Here is a 13873-nt window from a genome sequence, read left to right as displayed (position 1 = left end):
TACAAAGTTATATTATAATTGCCATACTATATATTTATCTATACTTCTATACTATATCTATACTATATATAAAGCCAAAACATGGTGTAACCACCACCATGACATAATTTCTATATTCCTATTTTGCCCTTCAAAATTTTAATTTAAAAAAACCATATAATCCTATATAACCACCTCAAATATATTAACTATAAGTTGCATATTTATACTATTTAATAAAGGAAAAACCTAACCTAACTTTCATAAAATTATTTTGGATTTTCCTATTTCATATTTTATAACTTCTAATTTTATTGTATAAGTTCTATTTTCATCTATATATATACTTATACTACTAAACATTTATTTCATATTTTATAACTTCTAATTTCATCTTTATATATACTTATATTAATAAACATTTATTTCATATTTTATAACTTTCTAATTTTATTTATAACTTCTAATTTCATATTTATATATACTTATATCAATAAACATTTATTTCATATTTTATAACTTCTAATTTTATCTTTACTAGCGTGTTGAGAGGCAGAGTAGTGCATGTCAACTCGCTTTCCTATTGTTTGTAATGTGTATGTATTCTACATATTAAGTGGTATTATATATTGTAATTTGCAGTTGAATATATATTCGTTTAAGGTAATTGTTCAATCTTAAAGAAAGGATGCATATACAATTGTGTTCATCAAGAATAAAGTCTTTTGATATCTTCACTTAATTTTATTTTCTAGCATGCTAACAGGCACTACCAGATTTGTCAACCCGATTTCATATCATTTGTAATGTGTATTCTACATATAAAAGTAATTTTTTTATCTAATTAATTAAAATCTATTGAGTAAATCTATTGCATTGGTCACAATATATATCTATTAAATTAAAAAATAGGAATGCATGAAATATATTGCATTGGTCACAATGTATGCAATTGAGTAAATAGTATATGAATATTTGACATTTAAAACATCCGGACTACATGTTACAAACAATATGAAAGTGGGTTGACACACACAGTAATACCTGTCAATACGCTAGAAAATAAAATTAAGTGAAGATACCAAGACTCTATTCTTGATGAACACAATTGTATATGCATCTTTTCTTTAAGATTAAACAATTACTTCAAACGAATATATATTCAAGTGCAAATTACAATATATAATACAACTTAATATGTAGAATACACATTACAAACAATAGGAAAGCGGGTTGATAGGCACGATAGTGCCTGTCAACACGCTAGTACTATATAAAGGCAAAACATGGTGTATCTTCCACCATGGTATAATTTCCACTTCCTATTTTGCCCTTTATATTATTTAATTTTTGCAAAAAACCATATGATCTTAATTAACCACAACCAACATATTATTTAATCACATCTCTCACCTTAAACTAGATATTATCATAAACATATAAAAATTATAATATAAAGTACATCAAATACAACAAATATATTCTAATTATAAAAATGAAATATATAAAAATTAAATACGTAATATCATACAATATTGATCGGTAGACACGAAGTGCCTGTACACATTAGTACTATATATAAAAGACAAAACATGGTGTAACTTCCATCGTGGTGTAATTTTTACTTTCTATTTTGCCCTTCATATTATTTAATTTTTACAAAAAAAACATATAATCCTAATTAATTACCCCCAACACATTAATTAACTACATCTCTCACCTTAAGTTATATATTATCATAAACACACAAAAATTATAATATAAAGTACATTGAATACAACAAATACATTCTAATTACAAAAAAAAATAAAATATATAAAAATTGAATATATAATACCATGCAAATTAACCAATCACTTACACACTAGTCAATAATAAAAATAGAATATGTTTTTCAAACCAAACATGCTCATATTTTCTCTCCGCCTATTTTTATGAGCTACAAGTCTACAACAAACATATTGATAAGTGCTTATATGTAATAATAAATTAAAAATAAGCTCTTCAATAAATCATGTTAGTCACTATAGTTGTGATATGGATCACTTTTTCTTACGGTGGACAGATTTAGATTCTCCACATTGCAGCCTCAATAGTCCTATTTAGCATGCATGACTTATAACCCAATCTAGTGAATTGGTTTATAAGACTCTTATTAATCAATCTTGGGATGATCAATCATATAACAAATTAAGATTTAGTTTCTCCAAGCACTTTAGAAGGTAAAATGCACTTTCCTCTCTAAAAATGCAACATCACACTTTAAATGGGTCAATTTGCTCTGCAATTGTTTAGTGAAATTGTAAGAAGCAAGCTGAAAAGAACCCACATTTAATTTTCTCTTACAAGGAATTCAAAGCTAATGCTTTGCACCTCATCTTGACATCTTCTATGATATATTCCACTAATTCCAGACACAAACTTCCATATCTATACTAAGACAGCATATTCAAACTATTACATAGAAATTGCTTACTTATTTGATCATCTCTTTATACTAAGACAATGTAAATTGCCTTAGTACATTTACAAAACAAAAATATATTTGTCTCATAAAAACTATTACACTTTAAAGTTTTGTCTCCCAAAATTAAAAAACTCAATGGTCCCAAAAATTTAAAACATAAGTTCAATTAGTCATTTTTAAAGTCAAATTAATCTCTATCAGGTCTTGTAAAAAAACGCTAAAGGGTAATGGTAAGGTCAAAAAACATAAAGACACCGAAATGAATATTTACCCATTTATATTTATTTATAGAAAACTTGTAAAGTCAGCCATTTAGTTTCACAATAAAAAAAGGTACTGAAAAATAAGTAAATTTGTACTGAAAAGGTTGCCTTTAACATGTGGGGAAATTAATTGATATTTTCAGTCGAACGATTTTAAAAACTACCAATTAGACAATCTCAATCACTAATATGCAAACTATTTCAGATGACAGACCAAATACCCTATAATGATAAGAACATTTCAACAAATAACATAAAGACTATTCTTTGATTGAATAGTAACAAAACCATCTCTTCAACAATTCAAACATAACAAAACAAACCACTGAAATGCAAACAAGTTTAGCATAAATTAAATTTAAGGTTGAGGCTAACAAGTTCCATAGCTAAAGGTACGCGAAAAAAGACATCTCCAATGCATTACTCTGTATCACACTGCAACTCTTCATTCCTTAACGGTTGGCCTTGGCAACTCTCTCGATCTCATCCTTCTTCTTAATAGCATAGCTAAAATAAAATCCAATGAACAGAATCAACAACAATATAACGAGCAAATTTGGATCATACCCAAAGAAAACCAAATACCAGTGTGTTTATGCATATATAATTCTGTAGAGAAATCCCAAAAAGGGTTGAAAATCAAAGTTTTGACTAATAATACCTGTTTGATGACCCCTTAGCAGCATTGATAAGTTCATCTGCCAAGCATTCTGCAATAGTCTTAATGTTTCTGAATGCAGCCTCACGTGCACCTGTGGTAAGGAGATAGAGAGCCTGATTCACACGTCGCAGGGGAGAAATATCCACAGCCTGACGTCTAACAACACCAGCAGATCCAATTCTAGTAGCATCTTCCCTTGGTCCACTGGATCGACATTAAATTTTTTAGAGGTAAGAGAAAACACAAGATAAAAAAAATGTAGTTCAATGCTGTATCAAACCGAAGATAGAAAAGAAAAGGTTTTTTCAGTTTAGATTGTTGGTACCTGTTGACAACAGCATCAACAACAACTTGGATAGGATTTTGGTCAGTGAGCAAGTGGATAATTTCCAGTGCATGCTTTATTATCCTTACTGCCAACAGCTTTTTCCCGTTGTTGCGTCCATGCATCATAAGAGAGTTGGTAAGCCTCTCTATAATTGGACACTGTGCCTTCCTGAAACGCTTCGCTGAATACCTCCCAGCAGTGTGGGGGACATAGATTGCATGCTTGGTAGCAGACACACCAATGTAATCTACCAAAGACCCGTCAGCAACCTATAAAATAAGAATGTCAATAAGTTATCATATGAAGAAGCACTGTTAAACAAATAACAAGCAACTAAATCATGTCACATCAAGGACCTTCAGTCTATGTTTAATAAGGCTCAAATAGCATATTAATCAGTCAGATTCACCAAATACCCAAAACAATATTTTAAAGCAATCATGTAATAAGCCAGTTCTAACCAGACAGTATTTTCTTTTCAAATAAGGTGTAGTTAATGTTATCATTCTTTGCCCAAATTCAATAATAGCCATAAAAAAATATTTCTAGTGACAGTTATATCTGCACATTTTTATCATAACAATAGAAAAAATCACTTAAATTTTTGGCATATATTCAAAATACAGCTCAGATGGCACAATCAAACAGACAGATTCAACAAAATACCGAAAAAATTGATCGCGTGAGATGCAAAAAAAATAGTAAAATTTCATCATCAACATTCAACAACCACAACAAAGCTTTAACCCCATTAGGTGGGATTGGCATAGTAAAATTTCACCATTTCATTTATTTTTTGCAGAGAATAAAAAAATAAATAAGACTTGAATTATCACAAACTAAAAGCAAACAAAGCATCATACAGAACCTATCTGATTCTACAAGCAACAATCACAAAATATGTAATGAACCCAAGATTTGAATGATTATCATAATAAAATGAGACCACATGGAATTAAAAAATGCGGGTAATTAAGGAATTGAAAATGCATATTATATATGGAGAGAAAAGAAATAAATAAAAAAGATATTGAAAGGGAAAGACGTGATACATTGATTTCAGCGTAAGACCAACGATTGAAGAGATTGACATCGGAGACTGATCCAACGATCTCAGTGGAAGGAACGGAATCTTCAACTGCCGCCATGGAAAGAGAGAGTTTGTGTTCAATGGAGAGAACGAAAGAAAGGGTTATGGGGTTTATAACGAAAACCCTAACGTTTTATGGGCCTAACTATCATTTTGGGTTGGTCCGGTTGAAATCAAATTTGAATTCATTTTGGGTTTATGGATTGTTTATCTAATTTGTTCTTTTTACCTAATTTCTGTTAGAAATTTGATGTGCCGATAAGATATTTAGGGTAATATATATACAAATAATGTAAAAATTTATATACAGTCAGTACATTTGTATTAATTTGATTGAAGAGATAATAATGATTGAAATAAATAATAAATGATATAATAATAGTATAAAAAAGTTACATTGTAAATATACATCATTTTCTTTCAGAAATTCCAAATTCTATTTTATGTTTACAATAATGATAGCAATTAAACTTTAGTCTTAGTACATAGATTCCAACAATTATATAACTTTAATATATATAATCCCTTTAAAAGGAGGATTGGAGGTTTCTACTTAATGTGGTTTGTAGATAATAGATATGCTCATATTCTAGACTTAACTTTTATAAATAAAAAGATTATTTTTATGATTTGAACTTATGATATTGAATTCACAAGCATCATCTTGAATTTGCTTTGACTTCAGTTGTATAAGATATCATGAAGGTATGTGATTAATTTTTTTTTTTAAGTTTCATCGATTACAAATTTATCTGTTAAAAAGAGGAAGGTATACAAGTTATATCAAGTTAAAAGAATTGAAATTCCACTATAAAATTGTGAGAATACATTTTTTTGCCACATCTTCACAAATCAAGATTAATATAATGTTGTTTTTATGATTAAGCGTACATTTAGTATGAATTATATTTTTATTTTTAATTTATAAGATTATAAATTGTGAGAATCTCATATTCTAAATAAAAATCCCAAGAATGTTAAAATATTTCTGAACCAAACATCACCTAAAGTTTTTGTATGTTTAAGCAACACACAAAAATGAAAATCCAAACATATTTCTGAACCAAACATCACCTAAACTTATATTGTCATGAGAAAAAACTATTGTAATGATTCAATTTCTAATTGAAAATCTAGTCTAGAGATGGCAATGGGAGTAGACGGGTGGGGTAACATTTTCTAGTTCCTAAACCCGCAAAATTTACATATACTCGTGCATGCAGGTATTTGTGGATATCCAACGAATTTTTATTTTAATTATATATTTATATATTTATAATAGTCAATATATAAAAATAATTATTATGTGAATAATATGATAAATTTATAACTATAATAAAATATGTAATTTATTTTATAATAATATTAAGTATATGATACATAATCTTAAAATAATAATAATAATAAAATATAATAAATTTGTGGTTACCCATAGGGCGAATATCATAAAACTTGTTCTCACTCATAAGCTATTATTGTGGGTACTCATTGCGAATATTTACACAAGTACTTACGGGTCGAGTTTTTTACTATCCCTAATCTAGTCTTTAAGCCATCTTCTATTTAGGGTTTCTAAGCTAATTTCACAAAATTAAGCTTAGAAAAAAATACATAAAAATTATGTTCCACAAAATTAAGCTTAGAAAAATATATTATTTCTCCCCTCTATATTTTTCTTGATTTATATTTTTGTTTCAAAACAATTATTGCTTTACAATTCTAAGTTTGGTTAAACACTTCCCCCAAATATATCAATAATACATTAAATATATGTATCTTATTTTTTATCAATTAATTCTATTTTTTCTTCACTTTCTTAAGAAATATGTAGCGAGCCTTGCTTAGGGCTCGAACTGAGATTCCCTATTCCAAAAAATCTTTGATCTCATATCTCCATCCAATGATATTTCATAAAATAATATAAAATATTAGTTTATTTTTTAATAATTTTTTTCTTAATTAAATGATGCCTTTTGATTGACTTGAAACATAATATTACATAATATCTTCATTTTAAATGTTCTTCACCCCTAACAATGCATCCTCTGATTCCCTCCGCAATAGCACTAAGGACATTTTCATTTTCATAATTGTGACCCTAAGATTAATCTTACAACTAACATTTGCATGGATGCTCCCTTAGAAAATTATTCATTGTTTCATTTCATACACATAAAAAGTTTGATGTACTTCCATGATGTTCTATCAATAAAAATTTAATAAATTATGTTACCATAAAATTTTAAAAAATACAAAAAAAAAATCACTAATTAATCTATTATTTTAAAATAACCTAAGTATTTAATTATTGCTATTTTCAATTATTCATATAAAAGCATGAATAAAACTTAGATTCTATAAAAAAATATAACTTCGGAAATATGTTGTGCAAAACCATAAAATCAGGTTTATATGAATTTCTTCTACTATTATTCAAATTTAATTACTCTCTCCTTCTACTTATATCAACTTTAGTCCTCAACTAATATACAATCTAATAAAATTAGGTTTAAATTGTGATTAGTTAAAAAATATATTTAAATTAACAATTTGACAATTAAGTATTTTTTAACCAGTAAACAATTTTTTTTGAGATATCAAATTTGCTCCCATAAATATATTGATAAAAGCCTTAGTGTGACATATTTATTTATAAAAATAACCTAATCTGATTTGTTATAGGGAAATTAATAAATCTCGCATACCTGAACCACATATATATGTATTATAATATAACAAACAAAATAATAAGGATGGATAGAATAATAATACACAAGTTGAAAAGTTGACATACTAAAAGTTAAAAAAATATGATGGGACTAAAACCACATAATCATTAAAAACGAGTGATTAAACATTCCATTAAATCTACACATTAAACGGATGTTTATATAGTAAAGTAAAATTTGTTGAAAGTGAGTTGGTTATATTTTTTTGAATTTTGTATAAAAAATATTATTTTTTAGATCTTTTTTTATGGTTATAAATTAGGCCCTAAATTTTTTTTAAGTGATATTTTAGTATCCTACAAATTCAACGTTGAGTCACGTTAGTCCTTCCGTCATGTGGGCACCGTTAAATGTCATAGAGTTGCTGGTGTAACATGTTAAATGTTGACATGGTGGATGGTCTTACATGTACAACTTGTCATGTCAGCAACCCGTTATTTTTTTTTAAATTTTTTCGGCTCAAAACAACGTCATTTTTGTAAAATTATTATTTTTAAATAAATTAATATTTAAATAATTTTATTTTATACTAAACGACGTTGTTTTGCATTGACAAAAACGACGTCATTTTGATCGATCTTCTACCTTCGTTCATCTTCACCCGTAACATCTGCTCATTTCCTTCAATATTCTTCATATTCAACCCAGAACATATGGATCGACTTTTCTTCACCATAATCGCTCTTCACTTTGTTCACCATTCAAAGTGTAAAACATTTATTGTTGGTTTGTGCATGTGATTATAAAGAGAAGCGAAACTGCGATTTTGAGGTGTTTGGTCCCTTATGTTTTTTCGTTTTGCTTCACGTGGTCCCAATTCTATTTTTTAATCCATATTGTAGTCCATTTGTAGTTTAATATTTTGTATATTCGGTTGTGTTGGGGTCCATTTGTAGTTTAATATTTGTTTATTATGTTCACATTCATGTAGATGTCTAAATAAATTGTTTTGGTTTATCACCATGGGGTCGGTTTGCCTTGGACAATGATGGCAACTTCCAATACATTGGTCAAAAAATTGAGAGAATGTCCCCTTTGGACCTGGATTTGATAAATTTAATGGATTAAATGCATTATTTGTTCAGTGTGGTTATCACGATTTCCAGACAATGTATTGGCAAAATCCGAAAGATCTATATTTGGAGAGTAGATTAATGGTATTGGAGAAGGATAAAGATATCAATGAAATGGTGGTTGCAGCATTGAAGGCCAATAAGGTGGATGACATTGGTGATTATGAGATGCATGTGTACTTTGAACATCCTCTGTTGAATGAGGAAGACACATAATTTGCCTCTCAACTTGAAGATGGTAATGATTCGTAAATATTTTCAATGCATGAAGGAAGTTGTGATGATGCATCAGAACCTTCTGAACCTGTTGCCAAAGCTTCTAAACCTTCAACTGAACCTGCAAATCAACCTTCTGAACCTTCAACTGAACCTGCAACTCAATATTATGAACATTTAAGTCAACCTTCTGAACCTGTAACTGAATTTAATCAACATGTTGCTGATCATGTAGCTGATTTTGCACCAGATTTTGCACCTGTAAATGAAGATGATTACCTTGTTCAATAAGATATCAGCAACACCAGAAAGAAAAGGAAGTTAAGCCTGAAGAAAAGGAGGTCAACACAGAAGAAAATGATGTTAGCACCAAAGAAAAGGAAGTCAACACCAAAGAAAAATAAGTTCGTTCTAAAGAAAAGGAAGTCGACACCAAAAAAAAGGAATATTACCCCTAAACCTGAAGTTGTTGATAAGGTGAATGATCCTGTACCTGATGTTCTTGAAACTAAAACTGAAGCTGAACCTGAACCAAAAGCCGAAGGTGTTGAACATGAACCTCAACAACCTACAGCTTCATTTGTGGATCAGAGATATTCATCTAATGGTGAATATATGCATACCCCTATTTCCACTGATGATGAAGGGAATGCATTTAGTAAGCACCCCATGTTCAATGACAACAATGTATTTGGACATGTACATTTCGAGATTGTAATTGAGTTTGCAAATCTCAAGGTTTTTAAAGATACTGTCAAAGACTACAACATTTTCCCGGGCATACAAATTAAGTGGAAGAAGAATGATCTAATGAGGGCAAAAGTTGTTTGTGCAAATCTAGATTTTGGTTGGATTGCCTTTTGGTCTAGGATAGTAGGTTCAACACTTATCAACTGAAAACCTTCAACCCAGAGCATACTTGTTGCATGACTTTCCAAAACAAGGCTGCTGGTAGGGATTGAGTTACCAAAAAACTAGAAGCAAGGTTGGTGACACAACCTGATTTAAGGAGGACACATGCAATTAATTTGATGAAAGAGGACTACATGGTTCACTTAGAGAAGAAAAAGGTGAGAAGAGCCCTGAAACAAGCAATAGAAAGTTCAGAAAAAAATAGTATGGTCAATTGTGGGATTATTTAGAGGAAATTCATAAAACCGATACTGGATCAACTGTTGTAATAGAAGTGCTGCCAATTCCTAAATCACCACCAATATTCAACAGATTGTTTATATTCCTAAATTCTTGTAAAGAATGTTTCAAGAATGGGTGTAGAGCAAGCTTGTTGAAGGACCTTCCAAAACAAGGCTGCTAGTAGGTATTGTATTGCCATAAAACTAGAAACAAGGTTAGTGACACAACCTGATTTAAGGAGGACACAAGCAATTAAGTTTATGAAAGAGGACTACATGGTTCACTTAGAGAAGAAAAAGGTGGGCAGAGCCCTGAAACAAGCAAGAGAAGCAATAAAAGGTTCAGGAAAAAAAACAGTATGGTCAGTTGTGAGATTATTTAGAGGAAATTCATAAAACCAATATTGGATCAACTGTTGTAATGGAAGTACTGTCAATTCCTGAATCACTACCAATGTTCAACATACTGTTTATATGGCTAAATGCTTGTAAAAAAGGTTTCAAGAATGGGTGTAGACCTATGATTGGCCTTCATGGATGTTTTTCGAAAGGATATTATGGGAGCAGCTTCTGCCTGCTGTTGGACAGGATGCAAATTACCAGTTTTATGTTATTGCATATGTTATGGTTGATTTAGAAACCAAGGATAATTGGAAATGGTTTTTAGGACTGTTGGAACAGGCTTTAGGTTCTTAAGATATGTATGGTTGAAACTTTGTGTTAGATCAACAAAAGGACTTGGAATCTGCAATAACTAAGGTTATGCCAAGTGCAAATCACATAAACTGTGTGTTGCACATCTGGAAAATTTGTATCACATGTTTTAAGGATAAGGAGCTAAGAGGTGTTGTCTGGGAATTAGCTAAATGTACAACAATTGGTGAATTTAACACCCGGGTGACAAAATTAAAGGACAATCATTTAATGGCATGAACTTATCTGAACAATCTTGAGCCTAGCTCATGGGTGAATGCATTTATAGCCACTGGCCTAAAGTGGACAACATTACCAACAACATGTGTGAAGTATGGAATGCAAAGATTGTTGAGTATAGAGATAAACTAATTTTAACTATGTTAGATGAGTTAAGATGCTACATCATGAGGAGAATGTGACAACACAAGCTAGCCATGAGGAATTGGAAAGGCAAGTTGCTACCTATCCAACAAAGAAGATTGGAGAAAATAAAAATGGAAAGCTGTAGATGAACTTCAACATGGACTGAAGATATTGAGAGTCAAACATATGAGGTAAAACATAGGTCAAACAAGTTAGGGGTAAGTTTGACAAACCAAACTTGCACTTGTCAAAAATGGCAACTCACTGGATTGCCTTGTGAACATGTTGTTGCAGCTATTGCTTTCAATAATGATACCCCTGAAGACTATGTACACAATTGGCTAACTATGAATACTTTAAATGTAACCTATTCATATGTCATTAGCCCAGTTAGTAGTGATGAATTTTGGGTTAGCACAAATCAGAATCCCAAATCTATTCCACCAAACCTGAAAAGGCCAGTTGGTAGGCCTAAGAAACATAAAAAGAGAAACTTAAATTCAGAATCTGCACCTGGCAGTTCACTAAAATTGCAAAGGTCATGTAATGCAACTTGTCCAAAATGCAATGAACAATGACATTATGGTAAAACTTGCATGGGTCTAGGTATGCCAAGAAAGAAGGGTAAGAAACATGAAACAATGGTCCTTGAAAACATGCAGCAACCTGAATTACTTGAAACTCAAGTAAACTACACTATCTTATGCTATGTATACTATTATTTATATTGTTATCTATAATCTATGCTAAATTTATGTACACTGGTTGTAGGAGAGTCATGTTGGTTCATCCAAAATTGCATCTGGAATTCCAACTCATGTGAGATACCCATCAATATTAGTAAGAATTGAGTATGTATATACATTCTGTTTGCATCTATGCTAATTATATTGTCATTTTCTCAGGCTAAATTAGTATGTATATACATTCTGTTTCAGTTTGAAGATGACAACACAATTGAGTCACTTCAAGTCCAACCATCAGTTAATCCAACCTCAAGTATATTGGAACCACCTCAATCCATCCAAGAGCATCAAGTCCAAGCTCAAGTGAAACCAAGAAAACAACCTTCAAGGTTCAAGCCACCAAGAACTAATTCAAAGAATGCCAAGAAGAGATGATTGAGAGTTTTTAGTCATGTAGTGTTTTGATGATTTTTTGTAATGCACTTGTTGGCATGATGCTAAGTATGTTTTTATAGTCATGTAATGTTTTGATGTTTTTTGTAATGTACTTTTCGACAATATGCACTTGTTATTAGGATGTTAAGTATTTTGTAATGCTAAGAAGTGACTATTATATTGCAACATAACCATTTTGTGTTGCTATTTTGTACTACATTCACTATTAAATACAACAGAGTCATATTGCAGTAAAATACTAACAGATAATATACTTGATCATTTCATTCATAATATAAAACTTGCATAACTTCCATAAACCATAACTTCATTTCATTGATAGTACATAACTTGCAAAACAGAATAATAACTTCATTACATAATAGAAACATAACCAAAACATACATAATTTCATTTCATTAATACTACAACTAATACATTATTTCAAAATACAAATCACTAACAACAGATAACAGCCTAAACACAGTTGCTACAACTACAACTTTTTGGGCCATGTAACATGTTCTTTCATGATCATTTGAATTTCTTTTACATTAGCTTGCAAATCATCCATATCTATAGCATTTTCAATCCCATCTTCTTCCTTCATAGCTTGATTTATTTCTCAATCTTCAACCCACATAAAAAACTTCACACAAAATTTGTTTTCTTCCTGTAGAAGAATGAAAAATGTTTCAGAACTGGAAAATAATAAAAATCATAACTTCACATAAAATGGAAAATAAAAACAAAAACAATGTCAACCTTCAAATATGGACATCCATAGAACTGTTTCTTTGGGTTCTTCATAGTCTTTGACGTGTATACAAAATATGACACAATGGAGGAGGAAATCTTCTATCTACAGAGCTCATATCGCCGTAACTTGTTTGAGACATGCACCTCGAGTTCACATCACCATAGTTGTTCATGTCATATGCAAGAAGATAACAAAATTAGGTTGTTAAGGTTTATGCTATAAGAAATTTGGGCAATTTGGGTTTGTAATCGACCCTCAACGTTTTAAGGAAGAAGATGGAGCAAAACGATGTTTTTTTGCTTCTTATTTTTTTCAGAATTATTCTACGCAAAACGACGTCGTTTTGCCTAATGTATTAAAATCATTGCAAAACGACGTCGTTCAATATAAAAACATTTATTTAAAAATTAATTTTTTTAAATTTTTTTAAAATAAACGATGTTGTTTTGAGCTGGAAAAAAAAATAAAATAGCTAGCTAACATGACAAGTTGTACACATAGGACATCCACCATGGTCCACGTCAATATTTAACGTGTCATGCCAGTAACTCTGTGACATTTAACGATGCCCACATGACGGAAGGATTAATGTGACTCAACATTGAATGTGTAGGGGACTAAAATATCACTTAAAAAATTTCAGGAATTAAATTGGTAACCAAGAAAAAGATGAGAGACGTAAATGAGTAATTACTCAATTTTTTAAATAACTTAAATCAGTGTACAAAACAAAGAAAGGATGCCACGTTTTCTTTTTATTTTTTGGTTTACATAATGGTTATATGATGAACGATCTTTTTAATATCTTTTGGGATACGTAATTGTCTCTCATAACAAGTATTACTCCCAAAAATTGAACTCTTGAAATTTTGATTTTTCTGAGGATCTAAGTAAGTCTTTCATTATTAGACCGACCCATTGTTGATCAATCAATAGTTAACTGTAAATTATAAAAAAAATAGAGTAAAATTGAACTTGTAAGGATCTATGTTAA

At 30.2% G+C, this 13873-nt stretch overlaps 1 protein-coding gene across 1 annotated transcript; it reads right to left on the bottom strand.

Moving 5' to 3' along the window:
* On the bottom strand, window positions 2938-4889 carry LOC109345172 (40S ribosomal protein S5-like). The gene is made up of 4 exons (XM_019583999.1): window positions 4751-4889; window positions 3696-3967; window positions 3371-3574; window positions 2938-3216 (listed from the first exon to the last, which is right to left on the bottom strand). The coding sequence occupies exons 1-4, from the start codon at window positions 4844-4846 to the stop codon at window positions 3162-3164; spliced, it is 627 nt and encodes a 208-aa protein (XP_019439544.1). The 5' UTR covers window positions 4847-4889; the 3' UTR covers window positions 2938-3161.

The sequence above is a fragment of the Lupinus angustifolius genome, chromosome LG04 (genome assembly GCF_001865875.1).
Source record: "Lupinus angustifolius cultivar Tanjil chromosome LG04, LupAngTanjil_v1.0, whole genome shotgun sequence".
Lineage (NCBI taxonomy): Eukaryota > Viridiplantae > Streptophyta > Magnoliopsida > Fabales > Fabaceae > Lupinus > Lupinus angustifolius.
Note: the sequence above shows the minus strand (reverse complement) of the source record. Positions and strands in the feature narration are given on the sequence as shown.